The 23866-nt window shown below is 34.0% G+C and overlaps 2 protein-coding genes across 4 annotated transcripts in view; one reads left to right on the top strand and one right to left on the bottom strand.

The window, feature by feature from the left end:
- Positions 1 to 23866, top strand: part of Csmd3 (CUB and Sushi multiple domains 3) — a 1108856-nt gene that overhangs the window by 606655 nt on the left and 478335 nt on the right. The gene's annotated exons all lie outside the window — the stretch shown is intronic.
- On the bottom strand, positions 19683 to 20598 carry LOC143638089 (DNA-directed RNA polymerases I, II, and III subunit RPABC3-like). The gene is made up of 2 exons (XM_077105584.1): positions 20155 to 20598; positions 19683 to 19968 (listed from the first exon to the last, which is right to left on the bottom strand). The coding sequence occupies exons 1-2, from the start codon at positions 20487 to 20489 to the stop codon at positions 19938 to 19940; spliced, it is 366 nt and encodes a 121-aa protein (XP_076961699.1). The 5' UTR covers positions 20490 to 20598; the 3' UTR covers positions 19683 to 19937.

Genomic DNA, 23866 nt, shown 5'->3' with positions numbered 1-23866 from the left:
GCAGAGATTTTAGTCTTTTCAATTCAGTGCTCTATCTCTGACACGAGGGGGTTATCTACCATTGCTATTCAATAAAATTACATAATTAAGTTTATAGATTTATAAAGTTATAGAATTATAAATTCATAAAATTATAAAAAATTTTAAAACATTAGATATTCAAATAATAATACTATTTTTTTACTAAGATTCGTGACAAATTTATTGAAAAACTACTAATTTCTTTCTTAACATCATACAAAGCTATTTTTATGCCAGACTAGTCTATGAGTGGATTTGGTTTTAATTTTGTAACAGAGAATACACTCTTTATATGTGGTCATGTGTTTGTAGAAAGTTCATTTTTAGTGTGCTCTGTATGAATTTTATTCTTGAAAGTTTTGATTCATTCAAAATACTTCCAAATTGCTTATGAATAATTATTACTGAGTATTTTTTTCCATTTTGTTTCTGTTACACTGTAGTTTATTGTCCTCTTCTCTGAGTATATTCTAATCTTTGTGGAACATTCTGCAATCCTTCTTCCCTGTAACTCTCAAATATTTCAATTTTCTTTCTTTTGTAGAAAGGAAGTAAAGTTCCTGACTGGGTCTTTGAATAGACCAGTCCACTCCCATGTTTGAATCAAACAAAAAGAACATGAAACTCCAAACATAGAACATGAAATTTTAACATGTCGATATTCTCCCTAGATTCAGCCCATGAGGACTACCTCTGCTCAAACATCACCTAGGCTTTGTGCTGCACAATAATATTCAGTTATTGAGTAAAAGTAGTGCTAGAGTGCTCTTTGTTTATGAAGGACTAACCTGAGATTCAGATTTCTTTGTTACTATTATTAGGGTCATTTCATTTGTTTGCTTAGTTTATTGGTATCCTTCCATTAAATTCAGGACCCCTTTCAAGGAAAACTACCTAGCAGAGGATGGCAGAGGATGAGATCCTCTGAGGTCCTCCAGTTTCTAGTGCTGATTTTGGATTGGGATTAGTCATTTTCTCCTTATTATTTGAAAGAAAAAAAACCCTCAAATAAAATGTGTATGATATACCACTTGTCTGTAATTACCATTATTATTATTTTGCTGTTTAATTTGAATGGCCAGATAATATAATTAGTATTTATTCATCTTACTATGACTGATATTAGAGATACTCCCTTCACCTCACATGCCATAACTTCCAACACTTATTTTATTCTTCCATTTACTATTTATTGAAATACATTTATGATATTTTCATCTTCAAATTAGGGAAATAAATGTGATTTTTTAAAACATATTACTGGTAAATCTATAATTATACAATTTAATAAATACCTTAAGAAATAAAAATGTGATAAAATGTTCTGTTCTAGACTTTTGCTAAATAAATAAACATGACAATCAGAAGCCCTTTCATAAGTACCATTTAATTTTAATGTCAAGTCCAATGCATTATATTAATATTTTAAACCATTTAGCTAATTTATGATTTTTGCAAGGACTCACTTTAAAATAAGTTTTGTCCCCCAAAGCAAACTATCAATTATTTCAAAAGACAATTTTCATTTCTTTAAATGAAAAGAATGTGAAGTTATTGCCTGCTTCAGTTCTGCTATTAATTCATATGTTCTCATTTAGAAATTATAGCCAGTAGGGCCTGAAAATTTGTCTTGTTAACATATCACAATACTTGATTTATAATAGGGAATAAGTAAATACTCAATGAATAATTATCTGGGTGAACTCAACACACTCTCGGTTTAATTTCCTTTTCTTTTAAATGGTAGAGTTGAATTGAAGTGTCTAGCATTTGCTATTGTGTCTGATAAAATTATAATAATACTTTAAGAATCTGTTCTTGGGCCTAAGAGTGGAGAAAGAAAATTTTAGGTCTTTTTTTCTCCATTTAATGAAAGAGATTAATTAAATTAGTTTAATGCCAATGAAAATGAACTTATTTTTGCATTCAGTTTCTATTAATCTTTTCAGTTACAGTTTAAATACATACATATGGAATAGTTTTATATATTTAGTAAGTCATGAACCAAATAATATTAAAATATTATCTGGTTGTGAAAGCCAAATCCTTTTTATCTCTATTTTTTATTTTCATTTTTTTCTGTATAATGACCTTAAGTATAGATCTGTGCAAGAGTTTAAATTTTTCCAGAAGAGAAGTCTGGAAGCCTGAATGTATGTTGCTCTTCATTCTCTATTGTTATGGCCCAGTGATGTTATATCTGGTGAAAATATCACTGCTGAGATGTCTTTTGTCCCTACTGAATTATAAAAACACAATAAGATTCCTCAGGCTAGAGATTTTATTCTTTGAACTGTTCACAATGCCTCTGGCCATGCTTAGAATTTAGATTGCAACAGAATATTCAATCTTTCACTTAATAGCACTCAAACTATTAAATATTTAATTATTTTTTCCAAAATAGTGAACAATTTGAAATATTTCCCCCCAAAGTGACTACATTCTTTGTTTTATTTTTCTGTGGTGCTAATATGTCTTATTTTAATTGCAATTGTTGTTATTAACAAAAAAGATTGAACAGATTTTGTTTCCCACTTCCTATTTATTTATGAAATGCTATTACAGAAGAACAAACATTGCTTATTCAAAGAAGCATTGTAGCCAAGGGGCAGCAGGATTGCTTAAACACATGGATTACACGGGCAGGAAGCTCATATTTAAATTCTTGATTTATCTTATTAACTGTTATGATCTTATGAAAGATCAATGTAAGAAATTATTTCACCTGTAAAACTAGGTAAATGTAAAATCTGTTTATCATGGTTGGAATTAAGATAGAATAAGCTAATACATATAAAATGCAGAGCAAATTTAATGGGGAAAATGAGTACATAAGTATTATTATTCATTTTATATAATATTGACTGATGGATGCATAATCAATAATATGGCTGTTCTCAGCACTGTTTTTAGTTTCATTTTGAAAAAAAAATATATTTAACAGCTGCTTAAAATTCAGTAAGTGGATTTATTCATTTATTATAGACTTCATTGATAAGTTGAGAATGGAGACTGAATTGCTAAAACAAGAATTCCAGAAAGTAGTAGAAAAAGTGACTAAATTTTTAGGCAACCGGCTTAAACAATAAACTTAAAGAGTACATGCATACAAATTATAGAACCTTGAGAAGAAAATATTTGATGAATTTCATACTTATTATATTCTACTTATTAGTGAGATAACTAGTCTGGATCCTAGTGAAGATGAAACAATTAAATTCTTATTTTACCATATAAAAAATTTACTCTGGGGCTGGGAATGTGGCTCAAGCAGTAGCAAGCTCGCCTGGCATGCGTGTGGCCCGGGTTTGATCCTCAGTACCACATACAGACAACGATGTTGTGTCCGTCGATAACTAAAAAATAAATATTAAAATTCTCTCTCTCTCTCTCTCTCCCTCTCTCAATCTCTCTTTTAAAAAAAATTTACTCTGCTACAGGTGAATTGAAATTATTTAATAAATTATTTATGCAATTTCCCAAATTGGTAATTATTGTTATAAAATTAAGTCCTTATGATTCTTTAGAAATTGAGAACTGAGCAGAATGATTCATTTGATAGAATAATAATTAGTAGTATAAGGTCACATGACTCTCAATCTTGGTATTATTTTATTTATTCTTCCATTTAAAGTAGAAACTTTGACAAATTTTTGATGTCTTAATTTCTTTAACATTAATCAGTGACTATTATTTCATCTTTGCAAGGTTTTACATTTTTTTCTATTCTTTTTCACTACCATGGCAACCATTCAAGTGTTTTCCTCTAGAAAACTTAACTTTCCTCTAGAGCTTAACTTTCTGGGCTGGCCAAAAAATATATGGGTATCCTGGACATAGGAATATGATGTTATTCATTCAAATAGATAATTTTAAAACATTTTTCTCAACATTAATTTATTAAGGGTAAAAAGCTGACATTTTATTATACCTGGTATAAATTTTGTACAACAAATTTATATGCAGGAAATGTTATCTTACATACTTTATACAAAAAATCAGATTACATTTGTCTCAGCACCTTCACCTCCTGACATGCTAGAAATTTCAATTTCTCATTGTAAAGGATTCTCTATTTACTTTGTCTCATCTATCTCAGGGTTGTGTCAAGAAACCTAAAAGCTTTCTTAGTTTAGAATATTTGCAGAGGACAACTTATTCAGCATGTGGAATAAATATAATGTGTTTGCTATGTAAGCCAATCTGGTCACTTGTAGCAGAATATGCCTTAATGTCATTCTTTGAGTAGTGACAGCTTTGTTCACTATGGGCTTAAAGACATCTTGATTGTGTATTTGTCCTCCAGGATCAGTTGCCTGTTTTAGCCTTGGAAGCTATAATCTGTACAGTTTTCCAGTTCCCCTTTACAGAAGAACTTCTTGGCGTGGAAGGGAGACATTTATCTTTTTTTGTTATTACCACATCCTCTTCTCTTACTACATTTAAGATTTGTCTGTCAGAAAGAAACTGTCTTCAAAGTCACTATTGATCCCTCATGTTGCTAAACCCAAGTGTAATTTGTCAGTCTTTGTCTTGCCTGTCGACACTACAGCATTTGACACAAGTGATCATTCCTTCTCCCTTGAAGTGCTTTATTTATTTATTTATTTATTTATTTGCTTCTAAATTGCTACATTGCATTTTGTTTCTGGAAAATCTAATGTTCTTGCACTTTTACTGACATCCATTTCAGTTTTCAGGTATGAAAAATTATTTTTAAATTGTAAATGATAAAGGACCCCAAAATTTATTTCCTTTTTTTCTGTATTATGTATCTACTACCATTGAATACTACATATTGGTTATTAAACCCCAAATATATATCCCCAGACCTGATCTTTCCCAAAAGCTCCAGACATAACTATTCATTTTCTACTGAGCTTTTTCCATTTGGTTTCTACTAGGTGTTTCCTTATGATCCAAATTAAATGATCCTTTTTTCCATCCCATATTTGTTTCACTTCCCTTAATGTTTAGACAAAACTCCCCAAGATTTTTTTTTGTTTCCTCTTTTTCTTCAATGTCTACTCTATCATGAAATGTTGAGGGTATACAAAGGAGGAATAAAATTTCTGGAAAGATGTCCTTGAGTAAATTATAGGAAATGTTGGAGTTGAAGTGATAGGTCTCATATAAGTAGGTCAGTTCATCCGTCTCTCCTCCTTTCAGGAGGTAAAGAGGCTGAGACAAATGCACAAACACAAATAAGTTGATAAATTTGATGATAGGCAAACATGGAAGTTACTTTCTAGCTTGGCTAACTCAGGGCAGATTAATGGGATTGATGTGGCATGGTTATTGTCTGAAAAAAAAATTAAAATGTGGAAACAATACATCCAACTAAAAGTTGTGTGTTTTATTTTGATTTCACTAGGTTTTGGCATTTCTAAATGATGTCAATAAAAAGGGCAACAAAATATCATTAGTCTGTTCTGGACAAGAGTTTGGCAAACCTTTTCAGTATATACTCAAATAATTTGTCATGCTTTGCAGATCGGAGACAATACATAACTAAACAAGCATACCTGCATGCCAATAAAATTTTATTTACAAAAACAGGCAACAGGTCACATTTGGTTCATGGGTCATAGTTTACTAGTTCCTGTTTTAAGCAGTTTTCTGTAATAGGAAAAGATTCCTTTCCACTGTCCTAGCATTGGTAGTTTTATCTCTGTCTTCTGGTTTGTTCAGGAGAGGAAGGAGGGGAGAGACGGAGGGAGGAAAGAAGGGAGATCTTTGTCTAAGACTGACAGAGGAAAGTATAGAAAATCTGAGAATAAGTTGCTGGTGTCACACAGAAGTAGAATGCTTACCTAGCAATGTGCAAGTCTCTCAGTTTAATCCCAGCACTAGGAAAAAGAAAATTATGAGGAGAGAGGAACCATATAGCAAATAATCACTGAGGATTATAATAAATTAAACAGAACAAAGAAGTAGGAAATTGCCTTGCAGTGCTCCCTTTGTTTATCTTAGTGTAATGTAAGGTTTGTCTCCAGCTACATTTAACTGAGTAGGTTTAAATTGAAGTATTTTGAGATTTGAATTCAACCAGGCTAAGATCCCCCCACCGCTGGAAAAGAACAATGGAGTAAAACACAGAAAAAGTGGTTAAGGACATATATAAAGAAACATTCATAATAATGGTTATGAAATGAAGAAAGTAAGAGGACATTGTGGAGATGAACTAGAAGAAATAAATAAATTAGAATGATATGAAATGATCTTCAGATAAAATTATGAAATTTAAATTTTAGGCATAGTACATTTATTGATAATGACAGAGTCTTTATTTGACCATGGAAATAATGATTGAGGTGAAGTAGAAGACAGATTTATTGGAAATGAAGAGTTTAAGTAAAATATTCTTGGGTAGAATGTCCACATGAATATTGAAATCACTTAGAAGAATGACTGGAGATGTGTTAGAAAAGGACAGGAAGAAAGGGAGTCTCATTAATGACAAACATGGAAGTAGGAGTAATGTCATGTATTGCAAAAGATTCTCATATATGACTCCATGTTTTTCCCTCTCTCCTTTCAGTTCCAGGACAGCATATTATAATCTTTTCTGTTGATTTGTATTATCAAGGGACAGAGGGGTCACCATTGGGTAACTTCTTTACAGGAATTATCACAAAAGACCCTATGGCAGTAGAACACAAAATATACAAATATAATAGATATAATTCAAGGTTGAATGATACATAAGCTAATCTTATAAAATTATTAATAAAACTTCCATCAAGAAAAATGTGCTAGTTGTTTCATATAGGCACAGGCTCAGTATAAGACAGAACTTCACTATATATTTTAATGGGAATTATTTTTCATTAATAGTTGGAGTCTCACAATGTTACTGATCCCCAAATCTTGGTCTCAAATGATCCTCCTACCACAGCTTCCCCAGTAGCTAGGACTACAGGCATGAAGCACCATCCTAAGTAGAGAAAGTAAATATTGTAAATAAGGTATTTTCAAAATTTGTAGAAAGGTTAACAGAGTAGACTAGAAGATGTAGCTTTAGGGATGAGTGATAGAACACTGCATGGGGAGCCACTAATTCTACCACAATCAAGGATGTAGAAAATTAAATGGCCTTCCTAAATCACTAAAGATAAAGATACCCTACTGTAGTTAGGTCTAAAGATCAGGGAACCAAGGCCAGGAAACTAAATTCCATTGCAGCTGCTTTCCTAAAACCAGAGAGAAAAGCCATTACTGTAATAATCCCAGGTAAGGAAGGGGGGTGATTCACAACTTTACAGCCTTATTTTCCTGCAGAAAGACAAAAGAAAAAAAAGATAAAAGCATGTGTTTTCTTTCAGATATCTTATGGATACATCTAATTGTTATAATCTAATTAGTAAGCAAAACAATTGTTTTAAGGGCATCTGAAAGCATAGCTTTTAGCTTTAAGATTTTATTGTACTGAAAAGGTGAATAGAAGTCTGTAGGAATAAATTTCTAGTGACTTTGATATGGTCAGTATCACCACAGAATGATTTGTTATCCCTGGGAAAAGCAAAATAATTATTAAGAAAAATATTCAGCAATACTTTCCTTAGTTCTTAGTCTCTCCTCGTTTTCTTTTTATTATTTGGAAATAAACTTATTCTTAGAAGTTTTATTAAGGCATTTAAAAGGCATTTTCTATATTATAAAGTATATATCCTATATCTTTGGGGGATTTTGTTCAGTAATAATTATGAACATGTTTCCTAAATATCATGATCTTTTTCCATGGCATATGAAAATTTTTTAAGACTATTAGAAATAAAAATTCCAAAAAAGTAAAAAAAAAAAGTTCTGAGTTGACATCAGTTTTTGAATATCCAAACTCATTTTTAAAACTTCATTGTCAATTATGATATTCAAGAAAAGTTTTTACTATGAAATCAATATGTTGGTTATTTTATTTAATCCCCAAGCATTCCTAAGTATGCATAATTGTGGAGAAATCATAGCTAATTGTAAATAAATTGGACAGTAATTATACAGTATGAAAAAGCAATATTATACAAGCCCTAGCAAGTACTGAAAAAACAGTAGAAATGATAAATTATTTGTATTAGTGCTAAAACTTGGAACACATGGTACATACAAAGAACTAATTTTTTTTTTTTTTCATTTAAAGTTGGATATGGGGAGGAGGCCAGCGCCTTATTAGGGGCGTTCTTCTTTCTGCTCAGGAGGGTGTAAGCCAACTAAGAAATTAAAGTCTAGAATAATTAGTGAAGAACAAAAGACGATCAGGTTTAAAGCATGGAGCACCTGATATATCCAAGCCACATAGGAGCTGGAGCTGGACAATTAGGAAATGGCTCCTGTGGTTTATTTAAGGGGGTACATCAAAGTCAGGGATAAAGTTTCAGGAGAGTAATATTGCTTTGTGATGTCTTGTAGTCATTAGGTTGATTAGCATTTTGGCAGGTCACACCTATCTCAAAGGGGCTGTGCAGCTGCAGGAGGTCACCCCATCTCCAGTGCTGTATGGGACCAGGCAGAGGTGAATAGGGCTCACAATGTGTCTGGGCAGTTTTACACAGAGAAAATGTCTACTGGAAGTTCTCAGACACCAGATTCTCCTATTCATTAGGCTGCTATGCGAGATAGTCCACACACAGCCCATGGATGGCTCTAGAAAAAAGGACATGTTTAATCATAAGGAATACAAAACTAAGAAAATATAGGCCCTATACATGATTCATGTGAGTGCCAAGACTATGATTTAGTCTTTGTATTTTAATTTCCTAATAATACCTGAACACTTGGGAAAATACTCAACATTGGGTCCACACTATCAGAATTTTCTGCACCTTCATATCTAAGCACACTATCAAATTAAGCCAGTCTACTTTTCTGGTAATTATTCCAGGTATGATTTACAATTGATCAGGCTTGGCCCTTCTAACAGTTGTGCTCACTTTAGCCCATCTGTGTTTGTCCCTCCAAATATTCTAAAATCATCTTTAGAGTTATGTTTCTAAATTAGAGGAAGAGGGGTGAAGTCATTCACAGTATACTTAGGATGTAGCCAAAGCTCCTTAGTGCAACCTACTGAATCCTCTTTGGCCAGCCCAGTCTGCACACCTTCTTACAATAACTGTTACCCATTCTTCTCTGTCTTCCCTTAAAAATCTGGTGGGTTTTTTGTTATTGTTGTTTTAACTGATCTCTATTTTGCCTTTTAACCCAGTTCTTTGCATTTTATCTTGTCACCAAATGCCCAAGTTCCTTTCTTTATTTGGTAATTAAAAAATAAATAAACAAAGCAAAGTAACAGGAAAAAAAAAAGAAAGAAAATCCTATAATAAGGACACAGTCACAGTTCTTTCTTCCCTTTTAATTACCCATTTGAATTAATGATTTACTGTCAGGAGTTTTATAAATAGTTATAATTATTTGATCAATTAAAAATAGGTATTTAAAATTAATGAATGTATTAATTAAAAAAATATTGCATTTCAATAGCAAGTAACTAACCTCATATGTTCTTCACCCAAATAAATGAATTTTTAAAATGAGAAACAATTTTAGTTACTCAATTCAGATTGCTCTATTATATCTATGCATTAATATCTTACATAAGAATGATCTACTGAGTACAGGGCATTATTCTTGAAGGTCTTATGTTTATAAACTTCCTTCCGATATATAAGTTTTTAGATTCAGTTTAACCTGACAATGATATTCCTTCAACAGTGATCCTCCTAATGCAGTGACAGAGATCTCTGTGGTATGAACAAATTGTTGCATGCTTAATACTCTTGATATTTTTCAAAGTACCTCTGAAACAAATTTTCAAATGCCCATTTCTTTTTAGGATTCTCCTTTTATAGATATGACAACCTTTTTGTAAAGATGAAGTTTAGTGCACTGTATATAATAACATTGCCTAACAGACCATTTCATAGATATAAAATTTTCTACAACACTGATTTTACCTGACAGTTATATCAGATTTGCTTGCTTGTATATCTATTTATCTTATGTAGTTCAATCATTTGTTTTTAATAAAATATCCTGGTACAAGAAGCAAGTAATTATTTTACTTGGCACAATCCATGACGTATGCAAAATTGAAACATGGGCTTTCTACAATGATTATATGACACAAATAAAACTGAAGTTTCAAGATGAGACTATATTCCCCACTTTGCCAATTTCCTTCTGGGTTCTTGTCTTACAAATTTGAATAATGAAATCCATGGACAATAATGGGAGGAAAGAGTAAATGGAGTAGGATTTATTTAAGTGAGAATAGAACAAACTCCAGTGTTGCAGGTGGGGACCTTATCAGGAAAACCCATTTTGGTGTCCTACTTTAGGGCTTATATGATTTTGGTGTATGAGTATTTGATCAAAATCTACACTAAACAAGCATTGAAAAAGTAGCAAGACTATTGGCTGTGTCCTTTAGCCTGAATTTTAATCCTTCTTGTAATTCCCATTCGGGTTTTCCCATCTTCCATCTTCCCTGCCTCTCTTGGACAAAGAGTGTTCCCACAGGTGAGCCTTATAGTCTTACATTTGAAAATGGCCTTGATTGTGTCCATTAGTGTGTCTACCCATTAGTTTTTCTATGGTCTCTGTCTTTGAATAGGACATTAATTAAGGCTGAAGAAGTTACTCTAACTGCCAGAGAGGAAGAGGGGTGATGATGACTCCAGCTGCTTAAGTCTGAAAATTAGCATTGAAAGGAGACAGCAGTCATAGGTCCTTCTACACTAGGACTATCTATGGGCCCCCAAAGGGGAGCTTGGATTTGGATTCCATGTGTAAGGTAATTTGGAGCTTGGGCATCTCACACATCAGGGCAGTCCAGGGATCCATGGTAGTGGTCGGTGAATGACTGGATGAGGCATACACAGGGCAGGGAACATGTTAAGACAACAATTAACAAGACATCAAAACATTACTTTCTGTAAATCAATTAACATAAAAGTAATCAGTATTATTAACCAATCCCTGAAAACTATGAAGATAGTGACTTATGTTACTTATATTAGTATGGTTGAACATGCGGCTGCTTTGGAGTGGGGGCCATTTAAGACTTTGAAATCATTAATAAAATTGTTACTAGGTATTATTTTGAGCTATACTGCCATCTTCCAAACATTTTTTTTAACTAGTGTTACCTCTGTTTGAAGAAATATTTTCTTTAGCTGTGTAACCTCTCAGTTACTTCTAAGAGGACTAACACAGTGTGCATCTCAAGTTCTACTGAAAGAGCTATTGTCTCTCCTAAATGCAGTACTGTGCTTTGGTCATACTCTCCTGCCAGTTGTTTAAGACCAAGCTGATCAAAATTGACCTTGTTTCCTATCTACTACTTACTAAGAGTCAGCTGAGATTTCAGGATTGCTCTTGGGAACTTGTTAGAAGCTGCTGGGCGCCTTAGCTTTCCTTTACCATCATGCCATGTTCCAGGATGCTGACTACATGTGGTTTCCTTTGGAAACATCAGGGACATTTCCCTCTATAAAGACTCTCGTCTTTGCAGAATGTGTACTGGTTGGCTCCCTGTTCTTTAGGGTCCGTTTGTTCAGGTGACTCATGACAGTTGCAAGGTCCTTAGAAAAGTCCTGGTGTTCCCTGAATTTTGGCTGGCCTTAAAAGGAAAGGGCCAAAATATTAACAATTTTTTCCTTATCCCTTTTACTTCCTTGATTTGTTCTACAGTAAGCCAGTTTCACCAGTCTTAAAGTAATGTGTATTAACTTTAACATCTATAATTTTATATTTATCCTTTTGTTTAATTATTAGAGTTAGTATCAGCACTGGAAGTTATCATTGTATCTTATCTGTTCTGTAGCTGGTTCCTTATTGTCTTAACTCAGGTTGTTGTGTTAGAGGCAACAGGTAATAGTAATAAAATTTTACAAGGAAAATACAACAAATGAAATTACCAAGAGAAACAGTATTAGTACATCTGATTTACAAATGCATCTCATTAATATTATAAAGTCTTTTATGTACTCAAAGCAAATGGATGTAAGCCAGGTTTTAAGTGAGTGTGATCCTTTTATGTTAGATACAATGTATAAAAGCACTTATTGGTTATTGTAATGGTTAATTTGAATTGTCAGCTGGATTGGATTAAGAAATGATGGGATTAAGGATCTTCTGGGTGTGTCAATGAAAGTGTGTCTAGGAATGATTGGCATATGGGATAGCCAACTGAAGTGGAGACCCTCCCTAAGGATAGGCAGTACCATCTAGTAAAATGATGGCTTGGATGGAATAAAAATTGGAAGACTAAAGAAGAAGCAGTATATGCAAGCTTGATTCTTCTTGAATGGGTTCTTGATTGTTGCTTAGATCATCTGAGGATAGTGAACTCTTATTTCTTCACTGCTCCAAAGCAGACTCTTCCACAGGTTCTCCAGGGAGTTTCTAGAAGCCTTTGGTTTTGGACTAAGGTAGCACCGCTGATCTGTTTTCCTTTGGGGCAACAGCCTCTTGGACTGCACAGCTACTATGTTTTCCAGCTCCCCAGATTGAAGATAGCCATTATGGACTATCCAGTTTCTGGTCACATAAACCAACCTAATAATGCTCCTTGTTATAATTATACTTCTGTTGATTCTTTTCCTCTAGAGAACCCTAATACAGTTATATTGTATTTGATCTACATAAGTTCTCATTTTATAATTTTTTACAAGACACTTAGGATAAAATTGGACAATTTAGTTCTCAGATGTAAATACATCTCTAGACACATATATCTAGGCTGTCAACTATATTGTAAGAATCTTAAATAAAAGTTGCTTATTTAACCAGTTATGGAGTATCATTTAAAAGATACTACTTTAAGATAGTTACAAACTCTACTTTTTAAAGACTCTACAACAAAATCTTGTAAGTAACAGACACAAGAAATAAACATACCAGTGTTTTAAGAAGCCCTGTGGTTAGACCTAGAGAATTTGTCTTAGCTGTATATCAATGCATTAAAATTTGACCTTAGTAAAAGTGCTAATTATAGTCAACTAAATCACATATGAACATTTTGAAATTTATCTTCCATAATCCTTTGATAGCTTAGACACTTTACAACTTGTTTACCCTACAAGATAAATAGAATATATTCTCAGACATATGACTTTCTTATATCTTTTTAAAATTTGCATTCTGAAACAATCCTTACAAAAGTTTTGATTTTTTTAAACAAATTACTCCTTTTTATGATATGCAACACTTTGCTTTTTACAGTATTTTTATTTTTTTTTAAAGAGAGAGAGAAGAGAGAGAGAGAATTTTTTAATATTTATTTTTCAGTTTTCAGTGGACACAACATCTTTATTTTATGTGGTGCTGAGGATTGAACCCAGCACCCCGAGCATGCCAGGCAAGCGTGTTACCACTTGAGCCACATCCCTAGCCCTTTACAGTAGTTAAATCAAAAACAGCTGGAACTTTTGTGCTCTTTGCTTATAGAATTATACCTGTTAGAATTTTAAGTGTTAGTAACTTTGTTTTTAGTAAAGACTCAGAAACAAAGCAATCTCAAACTTTTTCGATTACCAAAAACTTCTATTTAATATGCCACAAGATATATTATCTTATAGAATTAAAAAAATCAAAAAATGAAGAATACTTGAATTTATATTTAGCTGTTGATATTTGAGTATTTCAAATTTGTAAATTAATCTCATATCACCTCTACAAAACACATTTATGAAGACTAATCCCATTTATGTTAAAACTAATTTACCCATTTTGAACTCAGGTTACCCATGAAAGCACAGGTATCAGACAAGTCTAGTTAACATTTTACATTAGTTATTCCTGTCAAAGATTGGTTCTCAGAAGTAATGGACATTGTACTTTAAACCTTTTATAGAAACCAACACTTTCATTGAATGGCCACCTAGAAAAATGTGGGTTAATTTCAGACAGCTTTAGTATTTTTGATGTAGATTGATCCTTCTTGTTTAAAGCTCTATTTAACTCATATGAACTGAGGTGGCATTTGAATCCATTTATTAAATTTATGAGTATCTATAAGTCAATTTTGGTACTACATATGTGATATGTGGACACAAACACATATGTAGACACAGCATAGTACACACAAGTTTGCACACATATACGTAAAACACACAGGAAACAAAGACCTTGAAGCTTTTTAGCAGGTATTAGATCTCCACAGTGAGAAGACAACAGATACCAATGTTTATTATAGTGTGTCTATTAGATTTAACCCTTCATAAATTAAAACACTATCATAGATTTTTACATTATGACTCAGGGTCCTGTGTAATTGGGGATATTTGAAGGAGAGTATGTCAGCCATGGTAGACACTGAAATTAAAGGTTTGCATGGCTGCTCATGTTCCATGGGAGTCAGGTTTACTCTCATCATCACCACTATTTATTTACTCCTTACAATTCTGTAAAACGATTTATTTTTTCCACTGTATTTGAGAGTTAACCCTTGGGAATTTGGCCTTTTAATAAAACGTAGCCGAAAACAAAAAAAAACAGAAGACTTAAAAAAAAAAAAAAAAACTAGTTAGACAAAACAAAACTGATTAAAATGATTGAAAAATATATATTTATTTAGGCACACAGAACCTTAAATGAATTCAATAGAAAAGCTTAGTTCAAAAAAACATTTTCCCCCCAAAAAATGTACTGGCTGTAATTATACTAGTAAAGGAGCACACAGAATGTCTTTATCAGACCAGAGTGTGCTTTTGGATCAGATTAGAGTTAGCTCAGATATTGAAATAATATGGAAGTCTGCGAAATCCTCAGGAAAAGTTCTTTTTTAGAAAAGAAAACTTGTACATATGGAATCTTTCCATTTTCCTTCCCTGTGCTCATCTAAAGAGAAGACAAAACTCCACAGGAATTTTGTATGTCTTCTTATATTCCTGGACCTGTCATGTCAATTTCCTGAAGCTGAGTCCCTAATGAATTGTACCCCAAAGTACAAGAATGGAAATCCTTAAGGTCCTCCAAGACTTGGCACATGGAGGAGTTGGCATTTCAGGAACTTTTCTCCTTTATATCCCCATTCTGAAACTTACTGAGAGTATAGAACCCGGGAATATGGGAAAGTGCCACAGTAGTTTGGATTTTAATGTGATATTTTTTTCTTCTTTTCCCAAATGGCTTCAGGTAATTGTTCATGCAAGTCTAAATGTAAGATGGAGTAATAGTTTATGCTTACCTCAGAGCTATCTTTCCCTGTCTTTTCCACCAAGAGTTCTCTGAAGGACATCTCCTTCATCTGCCTTGGGACAGTTCAAAGAAACCATTCTTTGAACTAATTCATTTGCCACTCCCAAGAAAGTTGGACTAATAATTCCTTACCAACACATCACTAAAGTCCCATATCTCTATGTCATTTCTCTCTTAAGATGGAGAAATCTGATATTTCTGTACCATGTTTACTCCCAAATATGGAGGCACCATACACAGGGTTGAGTATCCCAGAGAAGATAGATTAATATCTTTCTTGGCCATTGTATTAAGGAAGAGACATGTTCCTGAAAGCCACATGCCCTGGAAATGTTTTAAGCCTTCCCTGATGTCTGCATTTGCCATCATATTCATTATTAGGTCCTACAAAGTCCTGCCCTATTTGTTGTATAAAGAAATAAAAGAGGTTGGAGTTGTGGCTCAGTGGTAGAGTGCTCATCTAGTCACTGCAAGGCCTTGGGTTCAATCCTCAGCAACACATTAAAATAAATAAATTAATTTAATAAAGGTATTAACAAAAAAAAAAAGAAGAAGAAATAAAGAAGTATAATTTATAGTCCCCAGGGATGATGTCCCCACTATAACAGGCCCCATATTTGAGACTTGAAGACGGAGAAAAGGAGATAATATTTGACTAGTAGGTGTGTGTGTGTGTGTGTGTGTGTGTGTGTGTGTGTGGTGTGCACGCTATGGATTAAGCATCTTAGAGCATCAAGTAAAATGATGGGATCTATGGGGAAGGGGTTCCCAGGGAAAGTGGTAGGGTTCCAAACCTGGGGTCCCACTATTCTTCCTAGAAGCATAAGATCATCTTTCCCTATAGTCGAATAAAATATATAAAAGGATCAGTGAGATAAGGTCTGAGACTGGGCTCCATATTTCCTGGAGGAAGTTACTGCAAGGTAGATATAGAGAAGGGGGCAACTCTCTCACAGACTGGTATATTAACAGACAGGGCCTACCTCAGAGTTGTCAGATCATGCTGAAAGATTACCTCAGCCTGTGATCCAAGGGGCTATCCAAGTGAGACTGTCCCTCTGACATCAGAAGAGAGGCCATGAAAGGAGATTAAACTGCAGACAGAGCTTTTATGAATGATGGATTGCCTTTTGGCCATCTATAGAGACTCTTCATTCACACCAGAAAGTAGTCCCAACAAGAGACTGGGGGTGCTACTAAGAGACACCTCAATTTCTTGATCAAATGAATTACATACCATGAAAGAAGACTAAAGCAAGAACAGACCAACATTCTCTCTTCAGAGGCGGAGAGGGATTGATGAATGTTAATGTAGTCAAGACTTTCCCTGGAATCTTCAGTCAGGCAGCTTCAGTATCTGCTTTTACCTGGCTGACAGGATTCCAGTGTTTTTGATAGAGACAGAATGTATAAAAAGGAGTGTAGGACTCTTGGAAGAAAAGCAAAGTAATAGAGTATTATTCCATTTCAGTCATCCTTCTGAAGATCCCATTTGGGTCACCAAGATGAAACCAGAGTTTTGAGATAAGACTAGATTCCCCACTTTGCCAATTTCCTTCTGGGTTCTTGGCTCACAAATTTGAAGAATAAATTTCATGAGCAGTGATGGCAGGAGGGAGAATAAATGAAGTAGGATTTTTAAGTTAAAAGGTAGAACTTCTTTAATGCAGGTGGGGGCTTAATAGCAGGAATTATTTGATTTTGAGATATGAGCATTGATCAAAATCTATGTTAAATAAGTATTGAAAAATTAGCAATTATTATCAAGGCTATTGTTTATGTCTTTAAGCCTGAGTTTTAAACCTTCTTGTTACTCTCATTCCAGTTCACTTGCACCTTACATTTTTCCACCTCTTTGGGACAAAGGAGTTGGCTGGAATGGTCTCACTAGTGAGTCACATGGTCTTTTACATTTGAAAAAGGCCTTGTTGGTGCCCATTAATATTTCTAATGTTTAGCCTCCTGCTGTGGTCTCTGCCTCTGAATAAGACCTTAATTGGGGCCCATAACCTGACCATTATCAATTCTTATTCACAAGCACTTTGAGGAAAAAGCTTGAGGTAAAGACTATTTTTCCATTTTAAAGAAACATATTTTTAAAAGCATGATTTACATTTTAAAAGTTAAATGAAGTTTCATGTTACTGAAGAACCTCAATAATTTTATCTTTTCTAAAATTTAAAAGAAGAAAAATACTTACAATAATAATTAAGATGATATATTTTCTGGTATTTCCAAAAGAGTGATTTGAAATTTTCATATAAATGTACATGATCACAAAATGATTAATCAAATGACTGATTTGTTATTTTATTTTTTTATGAAAACTGACTTTACACATAGCTTTATTTAGAAATGATAAGGAATGATTCTTCATTAAGACTAATGTGGTCTTTCTATTAGAGAACAAAGGTATGAGTGATGAAAATAGGAGAAAGAGACTAATTCTATAAATTGGGACAATTGTGATGACCCCGATGTGCTATGTATTCCAAGAAGTAATTTACCTGCTGCCCTGTGTGGCTTAAGTGGACAGGCTATGTCACAATCCTCAGCAAACTCCTGTATCTGCAGGAGAAATGCAGGTCTGCAATAATATTAATGAGAGGAACCCAAGTTACCCTGAATGGGGAGTCTTTTCTGACCCTTTTCATAGACAGATCCTGAAACTCAGGAAGATATAGATAATTCTTCCTAATTATAAAATCTAATAATTGATGGTTAAGAATCCGGTTAGAAAAAAAAAAAATCCAGTCAGAACCAGTCAGCATGGTCCAAGGTGACATAGAATTATTGTCATGGCAGTGGGAACTTGAAAGTTTGATGTCATCATGCTGTTAAAAGTGAAATAGTGGATCTAGTTGCGATTCTTTAGAAACTTCTCTAGGATTACCAATGAAAGAAGTACAGGGGAGGCACATTGTCCCTCTCCTCTCTGAGAGGACCCACTCTCTCCCTTGAGATTGTCCTTTTCTTTTTCTTTTTCTTTTTCTATCCCTTCAATAAACTCATTGCTGTTACTCTGAGCAACATTTCTGAAATCTTTCAGACTTGATTGCAAGAGTCAGGGCTTCAAAGGGGTATCTTTGCACTGCCTCAGTTTCCCAGAAGACCCCAACTCTGTAACATTTCTATTAATTAAAACTAGTACTTGGCTGAGAAATTCACATCTTTAGGTCTCCCCCTTTAAAAATTTTTGTTCATTTTTACTTATATTTATATATGTAATAAATAAATAAATATATATATATATATATATATATATATTACATGTTTATATATATATATATATATATATATATATATATATATTACATGTTAAAAATATAGAGAGACAAGAATTTAAGGTATAATTCATTTGATATCTCTTACAATATAAACAAATAATGTTAAATTATTTTCTCTTATAAGCTTAATTTCTTCTATTTAAGATTTAGTTTGCTATTATTTTCAATAACATTTTTACTCTTTCAACCACATGTAAAAATAAGTATATATGCACACATACATGCACACATGCACACAGACACAGACACACAAACACACAAACACACACACACAAATTGAAGAATATGTGCTGAATATGCCTTAAGTCTATTGGCATCAGTTGCATTCTTTTGGGGAGACCCATTGCAAAATGAAAATGTCAGATTCCATCCACAAAATTATTAAGAATTTTTAAGGTGGCAACCCCAAACCTGTAAACTAAAAGTATGATCAGAGCACCCCATGTACCTGATCTTCAGGTACATATGTTAAACAGGCCTTGCTGTTCACATTATCTACAAGAAAACTGTGTCAATCATACTAAGTGGTTAGCCTTTTCATTTCCATGCAATTAAGTAAGTTATGTAAAAGAGGATAAATGATAATAAAATACCAATTAATATCCTTTATGATCAGGTCCAGCCATAGTACCAATTATTTTTTTAACCCTTAGAATGTGGGTTTTTATTTCATGAATTTTGGCATAGTAAAATCAAAAAATTTTGTTTTTATCTGATTTTGAAATAACTTTTTCTCATAACATATCTAGTGTCTAACATTATCAAATGGTAGGCAAAAACAACTTCTATCGGTTTCTTAAGGTATGCTATCTAATCTGAACTTTCTTTTTTTATTGGTTTTATTTTTTTAAATACATGACAGCAGAATACATCACAATTCTTTTTTTTTTTTGTTTGTTTTTTTGTTTTTACATGCAAAGCACTGTTGTTTATACTAGCAAAGGAGGAAAACACTAACATGCACAAAATTAGGGGAATGGCCAAATGAATAAGATGAATCCAGAATGTTATACAGCCATTGAAAGTGTTTAGGAAAAGCTTTACACTAACATGGGGAAACATGGTGTACATATGTTAAACAAAAAGAGAAGAAAACATTGGAATAAACAACATGATCTCAAAGAAAAAAATAGACTTAAAAAAAGACCATTCAAAAATGTTTATGTAAAAGGTTCCTCCTGGGTATAAAATTATAGGTAACTTTTCCCCCTTTACATTACTTCTCTGCTTCAAATAGCTTACAAAGATCACATATTGTTTTAATACAATTTTAAAGAAAAAAATAAGCAGGGAAACCAAAGAATCAGGGATTGGGTTACAAAGTAGCAAAGCACACATGCACAAATAAACAACAACAAAAAAGCCTAGCAGTTTAATCCTTAATACTGCATGTTGTTCCTGGGGAAGCCACTCTTCTTGGCACTTCACACAGCAGGATTAAGTTTTGGAACCACTGGGCCTTGAGATCCTGACAAAGGGCAAAGTGGGCAGCCAATACTTTAGACTGGAAACTGTACCAGGAACAGCTATACTTAGGTTCTAAGTAAGTTTGAGGCGTTTTGAGGAGAGGGGCCCAACACAGGAAGCAAGAGCATGGCCCAACTTCTTAGTCAGGGAGGAAGGAAAAGGATTCCCACCAGACTTCGGAACTTACAGGCGTGTTGCTGCTTCAGTAGACGTTTCATCCCCCTCAATCCTGTATACCTTCCCATACATTACATACTCAAACTGGTCAGCCCTGGAAGGCCTGTCATCTGTGGGGTTGTATTCACCATCATCCAGGGTACCATCTTCATACAAGGTACTAGCTATAACCAATCGGAACTTGTCACCCAAGTCTACAGGGTAAATTTGAATGTTTACATCTAAAATGAGGTCCATCTTGAAAGATTCACTCTCACAATGCAGTCGAGATACTCGGTCAAACTTTTTACCCTCCGGGTCAATGTCTTTCACATCGAAAATATCCTCAAACAGGATGCCCGCCATCGTGAGGGGGCCAAGAGACCAGAAGAAGTGCTAACCACGCAGCCACGACTGGGGGTTCGCGCACCCCCTCGCGTGGAGAAAAGGAGACAGGAAAAATGTTCAGGCTGAAGAGCTTCACCGGGGCAGAATCGCATCACAATTCTTATAACACATATAGAACAATTTTTCATACCTCTGTTTGTATATAAAGTATGTTCACATCTATTCATGTCTTCATACAGGTACTTTGGATAATGACGTCTATCATGTTCCACCATCCTTGCTAATCCTCTGCCTCCTCCCTTTCCCTCCCACCCCTCTTTCCTATCTAGAATTCCTAACTCCCAAGATGAGGAAATTAGGAGGAGGGGCCTTTGAGAATGATTAGGTCATGAGGATAGAGCCCTGGAATGGGATCAGTGCCTTTATAAAAGAAACACAGAAGCACAGAAAAATAAGGCACATTCTCTTTTGTAGATAGAAGTGGAAAAGTTGATCTTAAAGAATTAAAGAATAAAATAGTGGATACCAGAGCCAAAGAAGAGTGTGGGGGTACAGGGTGGAGAGAGAATAGCTAATAGGTAAGTGGTGCAGTGAAGTTAGAGGATGAATTCTAATGCTCTATAGCACAGCAGGCTAATTGTGGTTTACAACAACTAATTAAATATTTTTAAATACTGGAAAGGATTTTGAGTGTTTCAAAAACAAAGAAATGAAAAATACTTGAGGTGATAGATATACCAATAACCTGATGTAGTTATTACATACTGGGATCATATATTGAAATGTTACACTGTACTTCCTAAATATGTTCAACTACTATGTGTAAATTAAAATAAAGAGGCGTGAGTGTGTGTGTGTGTGTGTGTGTGTGTGTGTGTGTGTGTATTTTTTTAATTAAAAAGTGGGATGAAAAGGAACTCATTAGCCCCTTCTACCATGGGAAGACACAGCAAGAAGGCACTATAAATCAAAAGTAGACCTCTTCCAGACACTGAATTCAACTTGATTTTGCGCTTCCCAGCCTTAAAAATTGTAAGAATAAATTTCTGTTGTTTATGAGCTACATGGTTTATGGTATTTTGTTTGAGCAGCCAAAATGTATGAAGACAGTACAGTATAGTATTATTACAAATAAGAGCAGTGCTGTAAAATGAATCTGTAAGAACTTAGTCATGTTGCATAAAAACTGTTTTATAATCAGTGAATAACAACTCCCAATTTCCCTCTGCCCTCAGCCCCTGGAAATCACATTCCTTTTTCTGTTTCGATGAGTTTGACTATTTTAGATACTTCATATATGTGGAATTATGTAGGATTTATCCTCCTGGGACTAGGTTATTTCACTTACTACAGCATTCTCAAGATCCATTCTTTATTGTCACATATGGCAATATTTCTTTCTTTTAAAAATGAATAACATTCCATTATATGTATGTATCACATTCTCTTTATCATTCATCTGTGATGGATTTTAAGATGTTTCTACATCTGGGTTCTCGTGAATAATGCTGCAATTTTGCCAGAAATCTGGGTCCCACTGAATCAACTCTATCTCTGGTGTAGGAGTGAGTGTGGAGGGGGTAGAGGTGGGAAAATAAGTGGTATAATGCAGCCTATTCTGTTATCTGAAACTGTTCAGCATCAAAAATGTGTCATCTGACTTTTTTTTCTTCTGAGAATCATAATTATTCACATTTTAAAGAGTGCATTGTATCTTTAAATTCTTAATTTCAATTCTTTTAGATGAATATTCAGACATGGGATTGCTGAACTATATGGAAATTTCTTGAGGAAACTCTGTATTGTTTTTCCTAGTGGATATATTATTGTTATGGTTTGGATGTGAGGCATCCCCCAAAAGCTCACATGTGAGAGAATTCAAGAAGGTTCAGAGGAGAAATGATTGGGTTGTGAGAATCTTAACTCAATCAGTGAATTAATCCCTGATAGGGATTAACTGAGTGATAACTGGAGGCAGGTGTGGTGTGGCTGGAGGAGGTAGGTCATTGGGGTCATGGCTTTGGAGTTTACATTTGTATTTGGCAAGTGGCAATCTCTCTCTCTTTGCTTCCTGATTATCTTGTGAGCAGCTTCCCTCCACCACATTCTTCAATTGTTTGGGTCCTATGTTTTAGTCATAGCAGGGAAAAAGCTCACTAAATCCACAATTTTGCACAAGACCTATCTTGTGTGTGTGTGTGTGTTTTAATAATGGTCATCCTAACAGGCGTGAGATGATCTCATTCTGATTCAGATTTGCATTATCTGATGATCAGTGATGTTGAATTTTTTTTTAATATATACTTACTGGCTATTTATGTGTCTTCTTTGGTGCAAAGTCTATTCAATTCCTTTGCCCATTTGTTTGTTTTCCTGTTGAGCCATAAGAGTTCCTTAGATATTTTGGATCTTAATCCTTTATCAGATACATGGTTTGCAAATATTTTCTCATATTCCATAGGTTATCTTTTCTCTATATTGATTGTTTCCTGAACAACAGGTTTTAAGTTTGATGTCATTCCCCTATTTTTGCTTTTTTTCCATTATTAAAATAGTGTTTTAGACAGCTTTGTATTGCTATGATCAAAATACCTGACAAGAACTACTTAAAGGAGAGTAATTATTTGAACTCAAGATTTCAGAGTTTCAGTCCATGGTCAGCCAACAGCAAGGTGAAACACAGCATCATGGCTGAAGAGTGTGGTAGGGGAAAGCACCTCAGGATCTGGCAACAAGGAAGCAAAGGCAGCTCTGCTCCCCAAGGACAAAATATAAACACCACAGTCACAACCCCAATGACTTACTTCTTCTAGCCACACCCTACCTACCTATAGTTTCTATCCATTTAATCTTTATCCCCAGGTGATCAATCCCCTAATTAGTTCATACCTCTCATAATCTAATCATTTCACCTCTGAATATTCTTGCATTTTTTCACACTTGAACTTTTGAGGGACCCCTCGTATCTAAGCCATAACAAATAGAATGGTATGTGCATAAAGAAAGATATGTAGACCAATGGAACATTAATTAGAGAGCCAAAAGTAGATCTACACTTATATAGTGAACTTCTCAAACTACTCCATTCTACTTTTTAAACCTCATAACCTGTTTTTCTTTCCCCTACTGTTCTCCTAGTCGAACATGCAGAAGTACTCAAAATCTGTTGTCTTATTTCTGTTTAGCAAAATTCAACAAACATGTTGGAATAGCTACTTTGTGTGAGGTACTTACCATACATCTACTCTGCAGTTATTTAGTCTAGACCTTTTGTACATGAGTTTTACGCTGCCTTACATGTTTTTTTTTTTTCTTGTTTTTTTTTTTTTAAAGAGAGAGGGAGAGAGAGAGAGAATTTTAATATTTATTTTTTAGTTATCGGCGGACACAACATC

Source organism: Callospermophilus lateralis, chromosome 16 (assembly GCF_048772815.1).
Source record: "Callospermophilus lateralis isolate mCalLat2 chromosome 16, mCalLat2.hap1, whole genome shotgun sequence".
Lineage (NCBI taxonomy): Eukaryota > Metazoa > Chordata > Mammalia > Rodentia > Sciuridae > Callospermophilus > Callospermophilus lateralis.
Note: the sequence above shows the minus strand (reverse complement) of the source record. Positions and strands in the feature narration are given on the sequence as shown.